The sequence below is a fragment of the Stegostoma tigrinum genome, chromosome 9 (genome assembly GCF_030684315.1).
Source record: "Stegostoma tigrinum isolate sSteTig4 chromosome 9, sSteTig4.hap1, whole genome shotgun sequence".
Classification (NCBI taxonomy): Eukaryota; Metazoa; Chordata; class Chondrichthyes; order Orectolobiformes; family Stegostomatidae; genus Stegostoma; species Stegostoma tigrinum.
Window position 1 is genome coordinate 45,510,769 of NC_081362.1, and position 25,368 is coordinate 45,536,136.

The 25,368-nt window shown below is 40.8% G+C and overlaps 1 protein-coding gene across 1 annotated transcript in view; it reads right to left on the reverse strand.

Moving 5' to 3' along the window:
* LOC125454556 (coiled-coil domain-containing protein 85A-like) overlaps positions 1-21,862 on the reverse strand; it is a 629,033-nt gene extending 607,171 nt beyond the window's left edge. Inside the window, exon 1 of the mRNA XM_048535430.2 lies at positions 20,594-21,862. Coding sequence (XP_048391387.1) covers positions 20,594-21,548 — 955 coding nt within the window. The 5' untranslated portion in view covers positions 21,549-21,862. The remainder of the gene's footprint in view (positions 1-20,593) is intronic.
* Positions 21,863-25,368: the final 3,506 nt, after the last annotated feature.

The window sequence follows — 25,368 nt, forward strand, 5'->3', positions numbered from 1 at the left end:
CGGAGAGACCACTCTCTCCGTGACTCCCTTGTTCGCTCCACACTGCCCTCCAACCCCACCACACCCGGCACCTTCCCCTGCAACCGCAGGAAATGCTACACTTGTCCCCACACCTCCTCCCTCACCCCTATCCCAGGCCCCAAGATGACATTCCACATTAAGCAGAGGTTCACCTGCACATCTGCCAATGTGGTATACTGCATCCACTGTACCCGGTGCGGCTTCCTCTACATTGGGGAAACCAAGCGGAGGCTTGGGGACCGCTTTGCAGAACACCTCCGTTCAGTTCGCAACAAACAACTGCACCTCCCAGTCGCAAACCATTTCCACTCCCCCTCCCATTCTCTTGATGACATGTCCATCATGGGCCTCCTGCACTGCCACAATGATGCCACCCGAAGGTTGCAGGAACAGCAACTCATATTCCGCCTGGGAACCCTGCAGCCATATGGTATCAATGTGGACTTCACCAGTTTCAAAATCTCCCCTTCCCCTACTGCATCCCTAAACCAGCCCAGTTCGTCCCCTCCCCCCACTGCACCACACAACCAGCCCAGCTCTTCCCCCCCACCCACTGCATCCCAAAACCAGTCCAACCTGTCTCTGCCTCCCTAACCGGTTCTTCCTCTCACCCATCCCTTCCTCCCACCCCAAACCGCACCCCCAGCTACCTACTAACCTCATCCCACCTCCTTGACCTGTCTGTCTTCCCTGGACTGACCTATCCCCTCCCTACCTCCCCACCTACACTCTCTCCACCTATCTTCTTTACTCTCCATCTTCGGTCCGCCTCCCCCTCTCTCCCTATTTATTCCAGTTCCCTCTCCCCATCCCCCTCTCTGATGAAGGGTCTAGGCCCGAAACGTCAGCTTTTGTGCTCCTGAGATGCTGCTTGGCCTGCTGTGTTCATCCAGCCTCACATTTTATTATCTTGGAATTCTCCAGCATCTGCAGTTCCCATTATCTCTAATCTTATAACTGATGTTCCTCATCTCTGGAATCATTCTCATAATTTTTTCTGCGCCTTAATGCACTGAAATCCTTCATAAAGTGTGATGCCCACAAGTGGACACAAAACTCACTGCAGCTGAGCAAGGAATTATAGGGTGTGTAACAGAACCTTATTGCTTTTGTACTCTGTGCCCTTCACTGATAATCCCCAATGCTTTATTTGCTGCTCCCTCGATTTATCCTACCGTCTTCATTTCTTTATGCACATACACACTCAAGTCCCACTGCACTCACATTCCTTTTAAATCTTACCCTTTGTTTTATACTGTGTCTCTGAGCTTCTCCTGTGGAAATAAATCACTTTACAGTTCTCTGCAATAAATTTCATCCGCTACTTGCCAACCTTTCCACCCTACCATTTCTGTCCTTTTGAAATTGTACAGTCTCATGGTTCAGAACATGTCCAAGTTTTGTACATCTGCAAATATGAAGATGCTTCTTGTACGCTAGGTTATAGGTCTTTAATATAAGGCAGAGTGGGGTCCTAACACGAATTCCTGGGAACTCCATGATGAAACCTCAACCAGTCCAAAAAAGCAAGCATACACCACTCCCCCTTGTTTCCTGTCACTCAGTCACTTCTTTATCCATGTTACAACTGTTTATTTTATTCCGAGCTCTAATTTTCCTCACAAGTCAACACTACAACACTAGCAGATGCATTTGACAGCTATGTACATTATATCAACAGCATTACCTTCATTAACTCTCTAAAACCTCATCACAAGACAGTAGTAAGCTTGGTTAAAAAGCAGTTATTCTTAACATTTGTTAATCTGGCTTTTGCACTGACTTCCATTAGCTAACCTGTATTTGGCCAGGTATCCATTAACTTTATCCTGAATTATTCTTTCTTAAAGATTCCCCACCACTGAGATTAAATTGACCCACCTGTAGTTGCTGCACTTGTATTTATCACCATTTTTATAAATTCGAGTGGACCAGTTGCAATTCTCCAGACTTCTGGCATCAGCTCCAAGTGTAAAAAAATTTTATTTTTAAATTACGGACAAGTGCCTTTGCAATTTCCACTCTCACTTCACAAGAAGGATGTGGAAGCACTGGAAAAGGTGCAGAGGAGATTTACCAGGATGTTGCCTGGCCTGGAGCGCAGGCCCTATGTAAAAAGGCTGAGGGGCTTGGGTCTGTTCTCATTGGAGAGAAGGGGGCTAAGAGGGGATTTAATAGAGACATACAAGTTATCAGAGGATTAGATAGGGTGGACAGTGAGAGTCTTTTTCCGAGGATGATGACTTCAGCTTGTACAAGAAGGAATAGCTACAAATTGAGGGGTGATAGATTTAAGACAGATGTCAGAGGCAGGTTCTTTACTCAGAGAGTGGTAAGGGCGTGGAACGCCCTGCCTTCCAATTTAGTTAACTCAGCCACATTAGGAGCATTTAAACAGTCCTTGGATAAGCATATGGATAATGATGGGATAGTGTAGGGGGAGGGGCTTAGATTAGTTCACAGGTTGGTGTAACATCGAGGGCCAAAAAGCCTGTTTTGCGCTGTAATGTTGTATGTTCTATGTTCTTTTAATATCATTGGAGACATCTCAGCCAGTCCTGGTGCCCTGTCAACATTAAATATAGACAGGCAAAATAATGCCTCCTTCCTTCTTACCTATTTTAATCCAATGTTTAAACTACCTCTGCTTTCACCATTATTTGAGCAGCACATTGCTCAGTAAAAAAAAAGACGCAAAGCATTAAATTAATAATGCAGCAATCTCCTCTTTAGCCACTAAATGGTCCCACTGCTCCACATATACCGGTTTGACTATCTCCATGCCGATAGAAGGCTATTAGATTTTTTGCCAGGATCTCTTGAAAAACCTTCTGCCTTTCGAATTATTTTTCTATTCTCTTCTGAACCTTTTCTATTTGGCCTGATTCTCAATTGAAATATCCACCTGTTATCTGTCATAAGCACATTTTTCCTGCTTCATCTCTGTTTCTACCAATTTTGTCATCCAAGGTTTATTAGATTTGTTTTCCCTATCTTTCCCCTGCAATATTCCTATCTCAATGAGGGAACAACTCACTGCCTCTTTTAAGACCATAAGATCTTAAAATATAGGAGCAGAATTAGGTCATTTGGCACATCACATCAGCTCTGCTATTCGATTATGGTTGATATGTTTCTCAACCCCATTCTTCTGCTTTCTCCCTGTAACCCCTGATCATTATTCCAATCAAAAACCTACCTCTCCATCTTAAATACACTTAATGACTTGGCCTCCAGAACCCTCCGTGGTAATGAGTTCCACAGATTAACCATCCTCTGGCAGAAGAAGTTTCTCCTCAAAAGTTCTGGGAGTCAAGGCAAAATTCTCACTAGGGAGTGATGAGTTGCCTATTGAGTGAGATTACAGCTTGTTAAAAACGTCATTACCCATAAATCTCCCTCAGCAATATGAAGCTTAATGTCCTACCACACAGCACAAGAAATCTAGGCTGTGATAATTCTTGACATAGTAGATTGTGCATCTGGCAACTTCAGCTCGCCACTTGATCCAAGGGATCTCCATGTCACAAACAAACATTTGAGCACACTCTCCATAGATATTGACCATGCACAGCCCAAGTCCACGGACACTTGCCTCTGACATGTGCCAGCATCTAAGGCCCCTCATGACTCATTTCCAATCCGCCAGCAGTATGCTCCTGCAATTCAATCTGTCACCTTGGGGTGCAATGGCAACTATCATTACAATGCTGCTGCAAGGACACTTTCTGCTCAGAACCATGCACCCAGCTCAGTGAGTGGACCAGGCTGTCTTGCCACTCAGTCAATTGTGCCTACCTGGATGCTCTGAGCAGCCCTGCCCTGCATTGCCTTTCTGCATTTCGCCTCTCTACCAGAGGCACCAGTTTCACAGTACAGCTGTATTGCTGAACTACTTAGTGCAGACATGGAGCCAGGAAGCTTGTCATGATTGACAGCAATCCTCAGTCAAGGGAGATAATCCTCGGTGAGGAGGTTACAGTGGGGTACATCAAGGGCAGCCTCTCATACCAGTCTGGGAGTTTGGACATGGTCGGTCAGTCAAGCTCTTGGGGTAGTGAGTGTCAGCATTCTTTCCTTCTCGGGGGCGAGCTGAATGTCAGATAGCACACATCACCTGTCTTGACTCCTTCTACCTTAGTGGGGACTGTTTCCTTCCTAGAATGAGAGATAGCCTAGAGTTAAGAGAGATACAAGTGGATGGCACAGCTGTTAATGTTCGTGCAGATAGGGAGGTACCACAAACGAGTGAGTAGGTAGCGCAGAGGGCATGCGGAGTTATGCATTTTGGGGGTTGGGGTGAGTGACAGCGAGTGGGGAAAACGTAGGTGACAATGAGACTTGTACAGCATGAGCCTTGGTGGGAGGTGTGTGCAGTGCCAGGGCTACTGACTGTGAGGTTTCAGAGAGATGGTTGCAGAGTAGAGAAGATCATTGAACACCTACTTCCGTTGCTGTGTGTTCCGCCAGATAGCAATGTGTGCACAAACCCAGATATCAACCTTCAACCAAGCCAGCATGATCTGGTGTCGTGGCCTCCATTGTTGGTCCTGGGGGAAGGCAGTGCCTCACCTCTGAACCACTCCATCCACCAAGACCTCTGAGATGCTGTCTGCAAGGAGAAGGACCAATGTTCCCTTGTCTCCCATGTCCACAACAAATGTCAGGAAAAGTGCACTCCATTCCAGCCTAACAGTGCTTGCCCACATGCATAATGGTCTTTTAAAGTGATACCAACAACAGGGACTCCAGGCTATCCTAACATTGATGGGTTGTTTGGAAATGGCAAGGAATAGAATGGGGACAGAATTGGATGAGGGATGCCACAGTGATTATACCTTCCTGGCCTGCTTCAAAATAATACCCACTGCACAATGCACCAACTCAGTCTGCTTCACAGCAATCCTAATTTGTGATCTCAACCTGCTGCACACTCTTCCTGGTCTGCTTCACAGCGATGCTGCTGGGTGCACATTCCTCCCAGTCTGCTTCACATTGATTTCAAACTGCTGCATGTTCCTTTTGTTCTGCTTCACAGTGATCCCAATTTGCTATGCACCTCTCCTGGTCAGCTTTGCAATAATTTTCACTAACTATTTCCGAGAGAAATGTACTATCTGAATATTATTCAAGTATCACATGGTTTGGATTGTCCATCATAAATCTGCTCCACAAATTCAGTAAAAATATTCTTATTCTGAAATTTGTACAGAGGCACAGTTCAAAAACACATTGCTGCTAATGGAGCAAAGCCTGGGATTAATGTGTTATTGAGCAATACCATAAATGGAGCAAAAACCTCCTCTAAATCCTCTTGCAGAGAGAAAACAGTACTAACTGGCTTCAGATTATATTCCAGAAAACAATCTCAATGTTAACAGAAATAAAATGTTCTGTGCATAAGTGTCAATTCATCTCTAGTGTTTATTCACATGTTTTGTATGCTTCAAGAACCTGATCAAGGATCTTTACTTTGAAGAAGACAAATAATAACTATTAAGTCATTTGAAGAGAAAGAAACATTAAAATAATTTGTGTTCCCTTGCCACTACACTTCATTATCAGAAAGTTTCTCAGCACAGCATCAAACATAAAATTAAGGTCACATTTATAAATGAGAATAAAACATAGCACAAATTGGGTGCTTTAACAGCTGGATTCTTCTCTCTAATCATTCTTAATAATTTATTCTGAACTGCATGATTAATACTTATTAAAAGGTTTGACAAAATACTTTTGACTGTTAGTGTTAATGAGATTCTAAAGCATACCTCATTTCCTGTGTGCATCACCATTTACTGGCTGCTGCAAGGTTATTTTTCTGACGCTGACTCTATTAAACTCTTTGTGAAGAATATGATCTACTCAAACTGAATTACTTTCACTCAGAAACACTCCTCATATTCGCAGAATTAAATATTGTGATCACGTCACATGTCAAGATACAAGCACAAATAGAACATGAAATATCGTCGAGGTATTCAGTAACATTGCCACATCATGTCCTGCAACTGTCAAAATCATGCACCTTTAAAAATCTGTTGATAAAAGCCTATATATCAGAAGACCAATTTCACCTGTCTTACATTATAACAAATATTGAAAGTTTCACTCTGGAGATCATCCAAGGTCCCTTCACCTGGAATGCTTAAATCTCAGAGAAAAGAACTTTAGGTACTGGGCCTGTACTCATGTACAGGTCTCTGTCGCCATTGTGTCGAGGAACACAATGCTTCTCAAGTGCTACAATGAGGAAACTCTGCCCTTGGAGATCTAACCAGACAAAAGACTACAATGAATGTCTATTTTGTTGTATGATTGATTGCAAACAAATTAGCCACCACAGCTAATGGAATCATCTTATTGCTTTATTGAGCCTGCCATTACACACGAGAAATAAACTTGTAAAATTCTTCATTAGGAATTAATTATTTTTCCCCTCCTATTTAGGTCCTTTTCTGACAGTCCTTTCTCACATATGATATAACAACCACAAATATTGCGTATTTTAACAAGATTAAATGCTCCATGATATTTCAGAAGCATTACAAAGGAAGACAACACTGAACCACGTAAGGAGAAATTAAATGAGATTATCAAAATTGTGGCCAATATGGTTGGTTTCAGCGAGTGTCTTAAAGGAGAAAAGTGAAATAGAGAGGTGTAGGGAAGGTGTTCCAGTGTTTAGGGCCTGGAAAACAGAAGGCACAGCCACCAATGGTGCAGCCATTAAAACGGGACATGCTCATGAAGCCAGCATTACAGTAAATAAACCTTTGAAGGTATCGGGCTAAAAATGACGTCAGATAGAGCACCAAGGCCATGCAGGAATTTGAAAATAAAGGTGGAACTTTAAAATCAAGATATTGCTTGTCCCGAAACCACATATCAGCAAGCACAGATTGAGCAGTGACAAGTCTTTGTGTTGTCAAGAACAGGTAGCAGAGTTTTGAATGACCTGGCATTTATGGATGTTAGAATGCAGTAAGGCCAGTGCAGAGCACATGAGAATAGTAGAGTCTGAAGTAAGAGGGACTTGACTGAGGATGTCAGGCATTGAGCCAAAACAGGGGAGAAGTTGAGAGTTATAATGGAAGTGGAAATCGACTACCATAATGAGAATGTAACAGAGGTCAAAAGCTCATCTTGGGGTTAAACATGACATCAGGTTTTCTTGCACACTGGCTGAATCTCAGAATGTTGTTAAGTCAAGGGATGGAGTTGGGAGCCAGAAAACAATTTGAAGCAAATACTCTAAACTACAGTTTCAGTGTTCTTACTATTGAAATGGAAGAAATTTCTGCTCATCTAGTGCTGAATGCTTAATAATCAACCTGATAATTTAGCAACAGAGGAGGAATTGAAAGAGATGATGATGAGGTAGAGCTGAGTGCTCCCAGCATACGTTGGATATCACTGAAAACAACAAATGCTGGCGATCACAACAGGTCAAACAGCATCCAGGAGGTTAAGGAGGCTAACGTTTCAAGCCGAGGTGACTCTTCAATCTACACTGTGTTTCATCATCTGCAGTAATTTGCTCCTACATAGGATGTCACCATAACAGTATGTTGATGAGAAAGCGGGGGGGAGGGGGGGGGGGGGGGAGGAGGTGAGTGCATAGACCAATGGGACACACCAAAAGCAACAGTACAGTAGGAGTAAGAGAAGCCTTTGGAAGTGATACACAGGATATTGTTAGACAGATGAGAATGATACTGGGTGCGAGAAGTCCCAGACAGACAACCTGCTAGCAGAGGAGAGCGTTGGAGGAAAATTGTGCAGTCAGCCAGGTCAGAAGAAGCAGTTGGTCAAAAAGGATTTGAAAGTTTCCTTCTGTACAATTCTAAAGATGAATGTTAGTTTCCAGTATCATATCCAAGTAGTCTTTCTTCATATTTGAACCAATACAGGGACTGTCACAGGACTGCACAGTTTATTATCTGAGGAGACATACATATACATTCACAGTGAAATTATGAGATGAAGATCAGAAGTGGCAGTCCTGACTGATCGCTCCTTCTCTAGTTCAAAATGTGAGGCTGATTAAGCATAGAAACATAGAATACAGGAGAAGGGGTAGGCCATTCAACCCTTTAAGTCTGCCGTGCCGTTCAATACGATCAGAACAGATTATCAAGCTCAGTGCCTTGTTCCTGTTTCTGCCAATTTTCTTTGATCCTTTTAGTCCTAACAGCTATATCTACATCTACATTTAAACCTGTTCGACTGTCAGAACACCAAATCGTCAGGCCTGGACATTGACAAAATCCTTTGTAATGAACCAAACAGATTCTATTGAACGGCAGAACATTTTGATAAATAGCACGGCAATTTTCAAAACATATACATTGGACTTTTTTTTTTCAAAATTTATTTTAGCAAAAATAACATGGAATTGAATCAAAAATAAATGAAACTACAAGCTGACTATGTTGTCAATAAGTAGGAATTTTAAATTCTGCCATTTCAGGCGGAAGATTACGAGAATCAGGAGGAGCAGGTGACTCACACCCTTAAACTGATCTGAGTGAGTCTCCAATCCTGTCTGCCCCCATTGTTCTCAGCTCTACTACTGATCCAAAATCTATCCGACTCAGCACTGAACACATTCAATGATCCAACCTCCAATGCACAGTGGGGAAGGGAATTCCACAGAGTAAACAACCTCCAGAGAGAAAACAAAAGTCCTCTTCTCTCCCTGCATTTTTTCTATCAACATAAAAAACAGGAGCCATTAACTCTACTTTCCTATTTGGTTCCCGTAATCTTTGTTCTGTGTCAATCAAAACTTTGCTTAACTCCATCTCAATTGTATTGAATGATGCTATCGCTACTGCTTGTTGGAAGAAATAATTCCGAACACATAACCGTGAGAGAAGTAAAGCTTCCTCATCTCCTACTTAAATGGGACAGCCTTTATTCTGAAACTAGTCTTCCAGGTTGTAGATTTCCTGAGGAGGGGAACATCCTCTCAGCATTCACCTTGTTAAGGTCTTCAGAATCTGATTTACTTCAATAGGATCAGCTCTTATTCTTCTAACTCCAATGACCACAGACCCAACCTGCTTAATCTTTCTTCAAAGGCTACTCCTTCTGTTTTAGGAATATGGGCAAACTTCTCTGAACTGTTTGTTCTTTGTGTTAGAGAATAGATTTGTTATAATAAATACCTCTTTTTAATTATTTGTTTATTGATGAGCCCAGGGCGTACGTTTCTTTTATCTTAAAAGGATTTACAGTCAGACATTGACAATCCAGAGATTACATTGATTTTATTTTACACTTTGACTCACAGAATAATGAGTTTGATTTCTGGACCACTATTCTCGCCACAGTCCTGAAAGTGCATACTGAATTTACAAGGCATAATTAATTTATATTTTGCAACCTTTGAAAGCAAGACTGGCAATCATTTAATGGAATAATTCGGAGAGAGAATTATGGGAGACACTGGTAGACCTGATAGAGGGGAGATCACAGCTCACTCAACTGACATGGTAGAATAGCAATCATAGAATAATTACAGTTCAGAATGAGGCTATTTGGCACATCATGTCGAAACCGCTGAGTATTTTGATTTAAACTCCTGCCTGTCTCCCGAAACCCTGCACATCGTTCCTGTTTAAGTAATCAAAAAATGCCCTTTGGCACCCCTCAATTGAATCTACCTCCAACATACTTATAGCTGTGTATTCCAGCCATGAGCCACTGGCGGTGTGAAAAAGTTACTTCTCAGTGTAGCTACCAGTGTCATCGACAGTTCTTTGCAACGTTGTTGGTAGTTTAGCAGATTTGAAGAGCTAAATAGAGATCAGCCACCTGAAGAGGTGCAAATTTATGAAACACTACTTAATAATGCAAATAAATACAGAATTATAGTAGGCTACACATAATAGTTCAAAAAAACAGTCAACTAACCCCACTGGTTGACACCATCCTCCTCCTCCCCTAATTCATCTCAGTCTGTCTGCATTGCTTTCTTTCCCTTTCCATCTCTTTTGTTTCAGCAGCAACACCTTGATGCACACAAACCATTTTCATCAAGTATTCTTTGTAGCAGTGAGCTCCCTTAGTAACGATTTCCTCCCGAATTTCTACTGAATTTATTGATGAGAATCTTCTCTTTTTGGTGCATGGTTCTGGGCCCTTCCACAAGCAGAGATCTATTCCATACAATATGTATTCTATCACACACTTCCATAACCTTAAAAAAGATCCCCAATAGTTACCCACTCAGACTTGTCCAGGGAAAAGACACCAAGCTGATCGAGCCTTTACTGAGAGGTATAACTTCTCAGTTATGGTATCATCCTTGAAACCTTCTTTGACCTTGTAAGGACTCTCCATCTCAACCTCTCCCCTTGCCTGAGGTGTGGTGACCCTCAAGTTAAACCACCACCTGTCATCTCTCTCTAATGAAAGAGCACATCTGCAGTTTTTGAAGACTAGGAAACTTTACCTTTATCAACATTCTTTTAAGCGTACAGGCACTGCACACAGTGGTCTGAGTAACTTCTAATTACGGTGCAAAATGGTTATCAACTCAAGGAAGAAAATCCATGCAGATTTTACGGAAGAATAAGTGATTGTCTGAAATATGGTAGTCAGAATCTGCAACAGAGGTCTGAAACAATACCATACTTTGTGTAACCATACAAAGCTCTTACTTTCTCTGACTAATAAACTAGTCAAACATCATTCTTGGCTCGTACGAAATTTCATTTTAAGAACAAACAAAGATCTCCTCCACTACGAGCCCATCCTTTACAACTCATTTATGCAACATGAAATAAATATATAAACACTGTCTGATAAATGAAAGTATCGTATCAATAAATTTATTGCTTAGACAGTTATTGTTTTCCTTTTTCTAATACTTTTCCCACTTTTATATCCTTGTGCCAAAATTCTAAGAAACAAAATTTCCATAGTATTCTCCTGATCACTGATTGTCTGGATCTTTCACTGCAGTTAGGGTGATCATGAGAATCCCCATAGACATGATGGAATAAAGTACACTTGTGCTACAAGCTTGCTATCTGTGTGACAAAGTTTGTATTTGTATACTGTAAATCTGGAGCCACTGTTATGCAGGATTCTGGAAAGAAACTGACTATAGAAACCAGTCTGCATTGATGCCACAGTTTAAGAGTGGCTAACTGCAAACAGTAAGATTTAAGAATCTAATCTTTTGCCACTTTCAGTTAACCTGTAACTGTGGACAGTGGCGAAATATCAATGAAACTGCAAAAGCTAAAAAAAAGTTCTGAGCTGTGATTAAAGCAACTGATGATTCCAATTTACAAGCTTGAACTCATCAACATCTTGATCGTGGGCCACAGAGATACTTCTATTTTGTATAACTAATTACCTTTCTAACTTTCTGTACCATCAGCGTCTGTGGAAATCAGGTCAAGAATTTACAAATATAAGTTGAACTAATAAAGTATATTTATAAACTAATAAAACAAACGACTTCACTACATTTTATGGCTTTCCAATTTCTTTTCTCAATTTTGCACGGAACTCAGCCTGGACTTGCAAGTTTTTATTCAGTTTCTTATGGCTCACAAATATAGGTAGTCACAGGGGTAAATGGCTTTTTAACCACTAATCAGGCAAGCATGAATTATACATCAGAATACCTCAAATAAATCATTCAAGTACAAGTTTAGAGACATTGAATAACTTGGAATAGTTAAAAAGGCTTACTATGACTAGACTGTAGAGGTTTTAAGCTGAGAATGCAATAGCTATTGACAAGGATATTAAACTGGTGTGAAAGTGTCATCATTGCAGTCAATCAAATGTCTACAGTTCTGATCAATCTTGCTACAAAGTGATAAAATAGCACACAAGCAAACCCTACAACCGCAAATCAATTTTCTATATAAAATTCCATCTTTTGATTATAATACATTCTCAAAGTCTGTTTCAGTGTTATCTCCTCCATAAAGACTGCAGGTCATTTTGTTTTACAGCTGTAATAGCTGTGTAAGAAATCTTTATTCTATTTAAGTAAATGGTAATTATCTCACATAATTTTCCAAATTGTTAATTTTGGGAGTCTTATCCTGCAGCCCGTTATTGTGAATGCACACAGCAGAAACAAGCATTTCATGAACATGCCTATTAATGCAGAAAGCATAAACCATTTATGATGCACAAACTGTGTTGTGTCAGAACAAAACAGTGAATATTTACAGTGAGAAGGGGCAGTAACTGCACAGGCTAGAAGCAGATTAAGGGAGTTTCAGTAATATAGATGACATGTGAAACTTTCCTTTAGGGATACATATCTATTGAATCATAGAATCACTACTGTGCGAGAGCAGGCCATTCAGCCCAGTCAATCCACGCCAATGTCTGAAGAGCATCCCACCCAAACCTACAGCTCCCTATCTCTGTAACCTTGTATTTCCCATGTCTAAACCACCTAGCCTGTGCATCATGGTCACTGAAACATTGTGCTATCCCAAATTGGTTAAACCTGGTGCTACACATTGCAGCTGATAAAAGCAAGAAGATAATTAAGGCAAGGAGCAAACAGACCTTATTCAATTCTTCTTTATTTTTCCAACCAACCATTTTTCTCAATCCTACTCTGATTTCTGGGCCCATCTTATGTTTCATGTGCAATGTCACTGAGTTAGGCAGCACTATAAAAACACAACTGTTTTAAGAGGGTTTCTTCGAAAGTATGAAAGATAACATCACAGATTATGATTTATTTTCACTGTATTGTTCTTCGCACTAGTTAAAGCTTATTTTCAAGTCTTGCTTGTCATTAATGTTCAATGCATGGTTCCATAACTTAAATCAAAAATATTTATTTAACTAGAATTCCCTTCTTTCCTCCAGTTATTAACTTAAATAAGCTTACACAAAAAATATTGCAATACGCACAAAGTGTCTTACACTATTATCCCCAGCAAAATTCCAGATCAGGGAGTATAACATTACCATGTATTCACAGTCCTGAAAAAGCTCTTGAATCCTTAGGGCACATATCGATTGTAGAATTGTAGAATTCCCAACAATACTGTTGTCAAAATATATTAAAAATGACTAATAATTGAAAATGTTAAAAAAATCTTTTGTTTATCTCTGAAAAACATACTCACCAGAAATTGTTTACACAATTGCCCTCACCACTATCCCCTGAAATCTTTGACCAAGACCTAATCCATTTTTGGTCTTTCATCCATTTATTCATTTATTTTGTTGGCATTCTGAATGATCCTTTACCCTTTCTAAATTACTACTTCTCATGGATATCTGCATGCTTGTGTTTCTTTTATTATTGAAACACTAGTCACGCATACCTGTCACTCTATTTGACTCACAGATAGTTTGCATTCTCATGTCACTCCTTCAAACGAGAATCTTCAACTTTAGGATTCTCCTAAAACAAAAATGTTTTTTAGAAACCTTTTGACCTAAGCTGCCTTTTAACTGGGACTGCTCTAGCTCCTTCGTTAATCACCGTGGTTTCATTTGGTATGACTAAGTTAACTTATCAATTTCTTTAAAAATGCACCAAAAGCATCTTTATCTTGTATTAACAAACTGTAGAGCTGGATGAACACAGCAGGCCAAGCAGCATCAATGCTTGGCCTGCTGTGTTCACCCAGCTCTACACCTTGTTATCTCAGATTCTCCAACATCAGCAGTTCCTACTATCTCTTTATCCAGTATTAGTCCATTTATGAGCAGTTTATGAGCAATCTGCATCTGAGAAATACAAATTGTATTTCATGAACGTTTGTCGAACTAGTTATTTTAAAAGGATATGTACAATGTTTTCATGATGCTGTTTGATTTGCAGACTATCAGTGAAATATCCTATTTGTAACAAAGAGCTTTGGTCTTCTTTGGAGCTGGGACTTGACAGACCTGGTATTGGGGAAAAGTGCCAGCAGCAGAGCAGTGAGCAACCTTACATCGCTGCATCTGTCAGCAAGGAAAATAAATGAGAAACTGCAACTGAAATTTTGATGAATACTGACACCATGCATCTAACTGGAATCCCAATCCTACTAATATTGCTGAATGTGGCATTGATATTAATCTACAAAACTGAGATTAACCTACATATTAATATGCAGGCAATAATCAAAATAACTTCACTGGTTGTCAGTGCAATATTGTGTGATGAATTGAATTACAACAACTTCAACCTCAGGTATTGAATCCTCAATACTGTAACTACCACACTGCATTGGTATTGATTTTATTTAATTTAGCATTGTTTTTTAAATGTTCATAGTACAGACAGTTGAGAAGGTTAGTAACAACTGCATGTCAAACTAATGTTTCTGGACCAGAAAACCATCAGTTTTAAGTAGAAAGGTATTCATAAATTCAAGGAAAATGTTAAATCCACAGGAAAGACTTTTATCTTCTTGGGTGCAATGGATACAGGTGAGTTGCTTTACAAGTGTGCGATTTTCCAATGTGTTAGGAATTCCTGTGACTGGGTCATATTAACAGGAAAATGCTAACCTCACTTATGCCATCACCACCTTGTTCCTTTCAGATGAAATAATCTGAATGTATACTATTTTTTTCCTTTTTGTTATACTTCAGGTCATATCACTGGAATGAAAGCTTATTGCACATTTGGCCAATTACGTCCATTGCCAGGAGTCTACAAGGGCACCTTCACTCATCCCATTTTCCCACTGTTTACCTGTAGCCTAGCATTTTTATTTTCTCTTTTTAGCCTTCTGAAAGCTGCCTCATAAAATTCAATGAATAAATAAATAAATTTTTGGAGAAAGATTTCAGATAACTGCTTGGTGCTAATGAATAGAGACAAAGGTGATTACTAATCAAAATTAATTGTTTGGATTTTAAAAAAATGTTACTTTGGTTTCATCAGGTCAATTTAAATGAATGTTTATGAATAGCCTTTATTTGAATAGCCCTTATGATATGTCACTGTTAACTGTCATTATACTATGATTATATCAATTTGTGTTTATTTTCAACATGGCCTTTAGTTTTAAATTTGGTTTTATTTCATTTCCTTTCAAAAGCCATTTGTGTCAATAAATTTGTACTCAGTTACTTGTTCATTTGTATGCTGAAGGTGGGTACAGTTTAATTAGATGCTTTACATATTACCAGGCACCATTCTTATTTAAAGGAGTTAGGGGTTATGTTATTGAAACCTAATGCTGAATTACTGCTTTACCAAATCCCCTTGGGGAGAACAGCAAATATTTTCTTTATTTCAATTCAAAGGCAGATTTTTCTTCTCTTCTGCAAGTCTAATAAACAGATGCCACCCAAGACTTGATTAGTTTTGCATCTTTATTAATCTAGTACCATTTTTGGCCCTTCTTTCCTGCCACGTAAACAATAAAGGAAATGCTCATGTTCAAAGCAAGAAATACTCAGTTTCAGTTTGAAAGGAAAGTCCAAACTTTGAATGCTCCTGCAATATCTGCAAACTGTTCTTAATGCTAAACTAGAAAGAAAATAGAGCTGTCACATGGTAAGTAATCTATCTCTCACTTCTAACCAGCTTCTTGCTCTTCACAGTAACTTTGCTCGTCAATTTATCCACTATAATTAATGCTAGGCCTGCTTGTTTGCTTACTCTTAGCGTAAATAAAAACAGCCTATACCCTCACAGTCTCTTACTCAAATGCAGTTTCTCCCAGAATTGTCTTTCCGCCCTATGAAATGTCCAATGACATTAACGCCATGCTTTGTGGTCTAATCACTACTTTCTACCTTTCTTTTCCTGTTTTCAGCCTTGATAGTGGTCTGTCTCATAGCCTTGACTCATCGCTTTTTTATCACTTAAGAAAATGGAAGCTATTAATGGAAACAAATTCCACGAGGGCATTGTGTAAGTTCTTCAAATTTAAGTTTTGATTTTTATTGTTAAACATCTTCTTTCCGGAAGCTACATTTTTGCACTAAGATTAACTCCTAACTTCTCCAATGAACCAGTGAACACCTAATTGATACACTCAGGACATAAAGGTATCAGAATTAACTTTGGTACCCCTCCATTAGTGATGGATATCAGCCTGGATTCTGATTGAAGTAAATTTTTCTGGATATCAGCTGAGGTCGGGTCTGAGCTCACTATTGATGTACTGTGATAAAAGTGACCGCCTACTATCAAGTATAGGCTCCGACATGATGTATGCTAATCAGAGTAAAGTATGGATACTTGAAAAATCATGCCCTAGTCAATGGCTTCTTTCTTCCAGGGAGGATAGGAGAAAATGAGAGAAATAAGACTAAAAGGAGGGAGTATCCACTTTACTGAAAATCTATTTCAGTGGTTCTTTCGCTGGCCAAGCAATATACAAAGGAAACTCACTTACAATAACATAATTAATAATGATGGTTTAAAAAAAAGTTCAATTTTTTAAAAAAGAGAAAAGGGAGTGCTCTGACACACGTTCTCTGATAGTTCAGTGATTAATGATCTTATTAACGGTGTAATAAATTACGAAGACCAAAGGGATTTCAGGACTAATCCTGACCGTATGCTCAGTCCCCTTTTTTTCTACTAGATGTCAATCATACCAATCAGGCTCAATGCTCAGGCACGTGAAGGTAAAACAATTATGGAACCAAGTTTCACAGTCCTGATGTGTCTGCAGTGACCCCTCCTGGACAGTACATGTTGTGGCCTTAAGTGATAACATATTCAAACTAATATGAATACCACACTTAAGACTAGTCTGTCAATATTCAAGGTTATAACTTACACATGGAGAACAGCCATGTGGCTGGAAACAGCCATGGGCAAAGATTCATTGCACTTCTTAAGGCTAGATACTGGAGAAAGAAGAAACACTATTTAATATATTTGGCCTCAATTCAAAACCTTTGATGTAGATATTAAAATCAGCAGCGTAATGATTTAAAAGCTTAAAAGTCATGAGAAACAAAGAATTAGATGAAGTACTAAAGGTTAGGAGAATACAGAGAATTAATCTTAACCAGAATAACTGAAGGCAACACACCACCATGCTGGTAATAAGATAAGGATGTTTACTTACATTTAACACTGGACAGAAATATTTTTGGAGATTCTGTTGTAGTGAACAATATGGTACAGCATTTAGACAACCATTGACCATTTATACAGACAAAGCTCATCAATACAAACTCAAGAAAACACACCAAGAAGTTCTAAAATGGATCCCATCTATCAATACCATCCCAGGAAAGCAGAACCTCTGGCACTTAAATATTTACTGTACCTGCACTTCTACCTAGCTTGAAGGCCATTGAGTAAATAGGAATTGTTATTTTCATAGAGTCCTTCTGTTTACTTAACTGCTACAATCCTAAATAAAATACAGAAAAATAAAAATGGACGGTAAATGGACACTTGTAAATGATTTACGATGCACAAGATCCGTATGATGAAAACATTGTCTAACAGTTTGCATTAACAAAGTTTGTCTGTAGCTTACGAGAAAAACACAAATATAAAAGGTCACAAAATCTAGGCATTGCAGCAACAGGAATTAACAGTTTCTCTAAGAATATCTGTTGTCCTGCATGGTTCCAAAATTCTTAAAATTCGAAAGATAGTATTTATCAATTTGTCAAAGTGGGAAACAGGTATCCAGCTTTATAAATTACATCAATAAGACCTACACTTGTATACTGTTCCACCACTTGCCGTGGTAAACCAGAGAAGATAGACCCAGTTTTACTCCTGAAACAGGAATCATTTCTGGATATGACTGCTTTTGCTCTGGCTACATGTGTTCAGCAATATTTGTAATCTGACAACATATGCTTTTTCAAAGTTTTGAAAAACACTATTAGAATTTGAAGTTAAGTTTAAAAACCGCATCATGTTTCTCCAGTGAACAAAGAAAGGTACTTGTCCTCAACTTAATTCCAAGTTTACTTCTCACAGCAGGTTTCAGGTTTTGTACCAGACAAGTGCCTAGATTTGGGACTAGTGCTCTAATAAAGTTGGGGCATTGATCTGTAAATACCACATTAAAACTGCCAGATTTGCAATAATTTAAAAAGGAATTTTCGAATCCTCACTACCTACAAATGCAAAATTTTCTTTCTTAAACACAAAAATGGGGTGAGTTCTTTTATTCTGCAGGTTGTGATATCTGGAACGTGCTATCTGGAAGTATGTAAAAGCAGATTTAACAGCTAGCCAAAATGAAGGGTATATCTGAAATAGTTAAAAAACTGAACAACTACATTAGACCAGTAGGGATGTGGACTTGTTCAATGGGTCTTTCGAAAAGTTGGTACAGACACAAATGGCCAATGGTCTTTTTCTGCACTGTAAGATGCTACATTGTAATTTCTTCCAGCCTGAGTTCTGTCCCAGTGACCTTTTTGACTTGCAATATCCAATTCTCAGTCTTCTCAAGTGGATCCTGTTCCATTTATGTCTTGCCATAAAAGCACTACTACTTCAGATCCATGATCCCAAAGCCTTTACAACAATGGCCACTGCAGCCCCCATTCCCATACCACTCAACTTTGGAGTGGCTCCTCCCATGCACATCTGTGATTTGGGCATAAAGGATAAATGCCTACTAGTTCAAATTGCACAGTAACTCCCTACTGTTACCTCTGATTATTGTATTCACTGTTTGATTCAAATTTGATTTATTCTTGGTATTCCTCTTGCTTAACTGGAGCAAAAAAGTTAATTGTTTTGTGTTTAATTAGGAATTGAAAATGCTTTTGCTATTGCACAGAATTAGCAGCAAGACAAACCACTGACAGTGCAGATTACATACAGAGTAAAGATTCTACAATAATATTCCCAATAACATGCCTTAATTCTGACCTCAGACAGGCATACATTTGTAGCTTTACTTAGTAATATTACAAAATTGTCTATATTATAAAGTTTAAGTTGTTGACGGACTCACACATATTTGAAATGAACAGAAAATGTTCTATTTCACTTGGAAATCATTCAGCTGTTGAAGTTTGGGTGAGATTCAGATCTAGATCTGACAAGTGACAGGACAACGTTGTTACCTAATCCAATGTTAAGCAGTGGCATCCAAGAATGCTCAAGGTCCTGCTTCAAGTGTCAAATATTAGTGACTTGGAACTAAATCTACAATCTATAACGTGGCTCCTGAACCAAACAAAAAAAATACATGGAAGCCAAAACTGATGATTTCAGTTAGGTCAGCTCAGCAGTCACCAAATTCTTGATCCCAGACCTCTCTGACTGCTTGATGATCATGATCATCTTATTGTACATTGAGAATTAGATCTTGTTGTTCGTGAAATGCCTTTCCTCAAGATCATAGTCACATAAACAATGACTGTAATACGAACAAATGTTGCGGAAAATTACAGATAATTAGAATACCTTATGTTAGATTAATTAACAAAATGTAAAAAACATATCACTGAAACCTGGGCATCATCTTTTTAAAACAGTACATCTTTCAGCATGAAATACAGAGCTTGATTCGAGCCTTAACACTATGTAAGTAAATTCAAAATTAATTTGATTGTAAGGCTGCTGTTAAAAGTTTAGTCTTTTCCCATGTCATTCAAATTGACTACTAACCCCAGCTTGAGTCCAAGATTATAAACAGCATTTACAACTGACAAGAATTTTATATAACTTGATTTACAAGTGAATAAGTCTCAAAAATGAAATTCAGGTATATATGTCAATATGGTGGGGGCTTAATTCTTATATGCAAAAAGGCACAAACCATTTCAAGGAATAAAATCTATTTTCCTAAATCATCTGCAATTAAACTAATTGCAAGTAATCTAATAAGTAGCTTTCATTGTTACAAATGCAATATAAAGGCTTTAATCCTAATGGACTTTAATTATATACACAGCACCAGAAGCCTAAAAACCCACCATTAGGGTCTTACTTAAGATATTTCTACCGAAGACAAGCTGTACACTATTTGCCTATTATGTTCACATGGAAAAGATTTTAAATGCTTTTTTTTTAGATTAACGAGTACATAAACACATTTACACAATGTACACCCTGTCAAACTGATGTACGGAGCCACGTGAGGGGCATCAATTTATCGTGCAATGGAAATTATTTCTCTAGGCGGAGAAAAGAGTTGTCATTTACTAACAGTGCATTAAATAACCTGTTCAGCTGAATTTTAAGTAGGATCTCCTGAAATTCCACAAACAAAACGCACTACGCTTTTGGAGGTTAGCTCCTATCTGAAATATTTTTGCTCTAAAGTAAGAATTGTGTTTTTATATATAGTGATGTAAATGCATTGATTTCATGCAAAAATTGTAGCGCCACCGTAACAGACCTGCAAATTGGTCTACTGACTAATTTTACAATTAATAATTTACTGGTATAGCAATACCATGAAAGATAGGCATGATGCACAATGCAAGCGAACATGCATCAGTAAGTTTTCATGTCATGACTGAACACATGCGTTAGTGCTGCATGTGGTCAGACAACGCACTCTATTAATGCACTGAAATCTATGCATTAAACCCCGAAAGGTAATTCAAATATTGTGGCTATGTGCCTGTAGTCTCTGCAAAGACACCTGTGGTTTCAGTAGGTCAACCAACCCACCATTCATCCCATTGTACACACTTCTGTGATGAGGCGAAAGCTCGTCTGGCGCTGCCGCTGCCGTCGACGGTCTCCGCAGAGTCCCTTCCTTGCTGCCGCTGCCGCCCAAGTGTTTCACATGCTCGGGGCTGCCACCGTAATGTTGCTTAAGGCGCTCGGGGCTGCCGCCTCGGTGCTGCTGCAGATGCTCCGGGGCCGGAGTTCCCACCATCACGTGCTTCGGGCGGTCGGGGCTGGAGCTGACCATGTGCTTGGGCAGAAGCTCGGGGCTGCCGGTGCCGAGCGTGTGCTTCTGGTGCTCGGGGCTGCCCCCGGTCGGAGCGCGGTGCTTATGGAGGTGCTCGGGGCTGCCCGCTGCTAACTGTTTGTGGTGGTCGGGGCTGTCGGTGCTCCCCGTGCTGGAGGTGCTGCTGCCGTCTCCCAGGTCCCTCAAACCACTTGTGGCGTTCAGGTGGAGAAGGCTGGACTGGCTGTCTATGGAGCTGCGACTGCCCGCGCTCTTCTCCTCGTCCAGCATCAGGCACATCTCCTTCAGTTCCAGGTTCTCCTTCACCACCTCGTCCTGCCTCACCTCCAGCTCCTTCATTTTCTGCAAGTACAGGGCAACTTCTTTGCGCATCACTCCCGCCGTGTACCTGCCCAGCCGCTGCCACTCCCGGGACACCTTCTTGCCCTTCTGCCGGTCGTCGTCCAGGAAGCAGCAGAGATCCCGCAGCTCCTGGTTGTCCTCCTGCAGCTTCTGGTTAACCTCCTTGAGCCCTCGGATCTCGGTTAGGTGGACCTGCAGCCGCCGGTTCACCTCCTTGATCAGGTTACTGTGGTCGATCATCACCGTCATCTTCTCGGCGTCCGATCTCCGAAGTCTCCTCACCAGCTCCTCCTTGCTCCACTTCATCAGCTCTTCGTCCGCGATTTTGCACAGCTCCTCCCTCGAGCCTTCCGCGTTTTTAGTCATTTTCGTTCAAACAACCCCCCCCTCCCCTTCCTCACCCCCAAACGCACACACTCCAAATTAAAAAAAAATTCCCGACGGGACTCTGTTTTTCTCTTCCCGTTCCCCACCCCACTCCCAAAATAAAAAGAATTTCTATTTCCCACCTTCCACTAAACGCGAACGATCCCTCCCCGGCTGTTCAGCATCTTTCTGGGGGTGGTTTTGTATGCTGAGGAGCAGCGGTCCGCTTTGCCCATCTGACGGCGCTGCCCGCTCGCAGCACTGTCCCTGCGGTGCGGAGCAGAGCTGGGATCCGCCTCTCCCGCAGCCGCAGCCCCCCGCCGCCCAATGCCCGCACTCTGCCCGGGGAGTCGTGCCCAGGCTCCCGGCGCATGCTCCCTCCCTCTGCCGCCGCCTACCAAGCAGCCTGGGAGCTGTAGTCTTTCAATTCAGGCCACTTTCCCCACCCCCTCCACCACAAGCCGACCAAACTCCTCATTTTAATCCATCCTTCCACTGCCGAACCTAAGCTGCTTTCCAAACGATGGCCAGTGTTTCCTTTTCGAGCAACATGATCTTCTGATATCTGAACCTCCTGGCAGCACTCAGAACATTTACAGTTTAAATCCGTGCTGGCAACTCCAATGCACTCTGCATTCATATTTTGCATACCATTTAGTATCTGCGACCTTGGTTTCCCTTTTCTTCCAGACATATCAGCCAAAGTTGCTCTGGTCTTTCCTAATAAGTCAAAAACCTGCGAGCAAGTTTTGTAAACTTCACTGCCACGGTTGCCAGCAATGGGGGGTTTGTGGGGGAGGGGGGTGGTGCAGAATGTACACTGGTGCCAGAACCATCTTGAGTAGATGCAGTGCCAAAAATACTTCTTGCTGGCATTAGTCGAGCTACTGATACCATTATGGGAGGACTGGTGTCTTAGGCAGAAGCTTAACCATGTTTGCATCAAATAGTAATAGCTTATTACATCACAGATAGTTTCATCTTACATACATGATTATCTCTTGTGAGACAGCAGTCTCAATCTAAGAGCACACAACTGGTAAAAGGAGAACTCTTTGCAATTCTGTTGCTCCTCTGAGGAACAGCCCTTTATGGTTACTTTCAGTGATTCTTTTCAGATATATTGTTATACCTCTGGAACAGGTCGTACTTGAACCCGGGCTTCCTAGCTTTGAGATGGAGACATTTTCATTGCTCCACAAGAACTCTAACAGTCATTTACGCCCTGAGTGTTTATCTAGTGATCTCAGTTAACTTTTGCAGATACCGAATGCCTTACACAGCTGTAAGCTGTGAGTGGGCAGATAAGAGCAGCCAAGATCTTACTGAATGATGGAGCAGGCTTAACAGACCAGATGGCCTACTCCTGCTCATTTTTCTCATGTTCTTAAGTTCTAGACTGTTATCTCTGCCATACTTATTTTTAGCTCCCAAAACTGAACACAAGTGAGGTTTTTGGCTTGCTCACCAAGCTGGCTGGTTATTGCACAGACGTTTCATCACCATGCTCGGTAACATCATCAGTATGGCTTTCAATGAAGTGATGTTATTCTACTGCACTTGGTATTTATATAATCTGGTCTGTTAAGTTGGGTTATGTCATTTCCGGTTCTGTTCTGCATGCATTTGTACAAGGGATCTAGTTCCACATGTTTGTTGATTGCATTACAGCTTGAAAACGAGGCCCCTGGGAATTCCCGTTCATGTCTGCGGTTGGCTTGAGCTAGGATGGTCATGTTGTCCCTGTTAAGTTGATGGCCTTCATTGTCAAAGTGTACTGAACTGAGGGAAAGTTTGTCGTGTTATTTTGCTGCGAGCTGGTGTTCGTGTATTCTGATGGCTAGTTTCCTTCCGGTCTGGCCAATGCAATGTTTGTTGCAGTCATTGCAAGGTATTTTGTAAACTACATTGGTCCTGCATGTTATGTGTACATGATCTTTGGTCCTTGTGACTGTTTGTCGTTGTATGGCTGCGGGTTTATGTGCTACCATCATTCCTGGTGGTCGCAGAAGTCTCATTGTCAGTTCTGATATGTTCGTGATATAAAGTAGTGTGGCCAGTGTACTGGGGCATACTGTGTCCTCTTGGCATTGTCTTTCTAGCCGGCACCTGTGGATGAAGTTGTTGGGATATCCTTTGTTAACAAAGACCTTGTATACGTGCGCTTCCTCCGTCTTGCATGGTTCTATCATGTTGCAGTGAGTGGTGGCTCATTTGAATAGTGTCCTAACACAGCTTTGTTTGTGGATATTGGGGTGATTGCTGCGTAAGTTTAGGATTTGGTCGGTGTCTACCCAGTATGATGATAAAACGTCTGTACAATAACAGCCAACTAGGTGAACAAGCCAACAACTTTGTCCATAACCTGAGAGAAAGAAACACACGCTACAGGAGAAACTGACCAAACTGATCCACCACAACAACAAAGACAACAACAAACCAGACTCGTGGATAAGGAACCTATCCGAAACCAAGAAAGCTGCCCTAATACCCGGATGAAACTATAACCACAGAGGTGCAAACAGAACAGATTTCATGGCCACTCTGGAAGCTGCACTAAAAGGTAATGGACTCACAGACGAAACACAACAAGCCATCTGACAAACTATAAACCCCCCCACACTGAACCAGAGGAATGAATGTGACACCCTCAACACATCAGAGAGAAAAGCACTCAAAGGATTCAATAAAGGCAGAAACATCATAATCCTACCAGCCGACAAAGGGTGCATGACCATCAGTATGACCAAACTAGACTACATTGAGAAAGCACAGACACTGCTTGCAGATACACACACTTACCAACAGGTGAAGATAGATTCAACACCACAGCTAGGAAACAGGATCACCCAAACACTGAGGAGATCAAAAAATACAGGACAAGTAACTGAGACAGATGACATGAAAATGAAAACAGAAGGCTCGAACACACCCCTCTTCTATGGGCTACCCAAAGTACATAAACCAGATATCCTCCTCAGACCCATTGTCTCCCTACTGGGCACACCTACACACAAACTGACCAGCACCTACAATAGAGAGTGAAACACCCGGTCGCTGGATCACCCCACTCCATCCACTCAACCCAGGTATTCCTTAACAACCTAAAAAGTATTAAAATTAATGACATCAAGATTATGGTAGCCTTTGACATCACAACACTATTCACATCCATTAATGTACCACTAGACAAAAAAACTCTTGCCACATTACTGGTTGCAGCAGAAATGCTGACTCCAATCAGCTCCTTCAGCAAGGACAACATGCTCAGACTACTGGACCTATGCCTCACCACACACTACGTCTTTAACTGCCAAATATACAAACCAATCAATGGCACATCTATGGGGTCACCCATCTCAGGACCTATTGTAGAGTCAGTCATACAAAGACAGGAACACATTACCCTTCCCCTCGTACAGCCAAAACTGTGGATCTGCTACGTGGATGACATGTTTGTCATCTTTAATCACACTAAGTTAGAAGATACACACCGACTCATCGACAACATTTTCACCAGGATCAATTTTACAAGAGAGGAGGAAGACAACAATCAACTACCATTTCTCAATATCAGGGTAGAACAAAAGACCGATGTGGAGTTCCAAACCACAGTATAAAGGAAGGTAACCCACACTGACCAAATCCTCAATTTCCACAGCAATCATCCCAACATCCACAAACAAAGCTGTGTTAGGACATTATTCAAATCAACCACAACCTGCTGCAACACACCAGAACTATGCAAGAAGGAGGAAGAGCACCTACACAAGGTCTTTGCTAACAACAGATATCCCAACAACTTCATCCACAGGTGCCT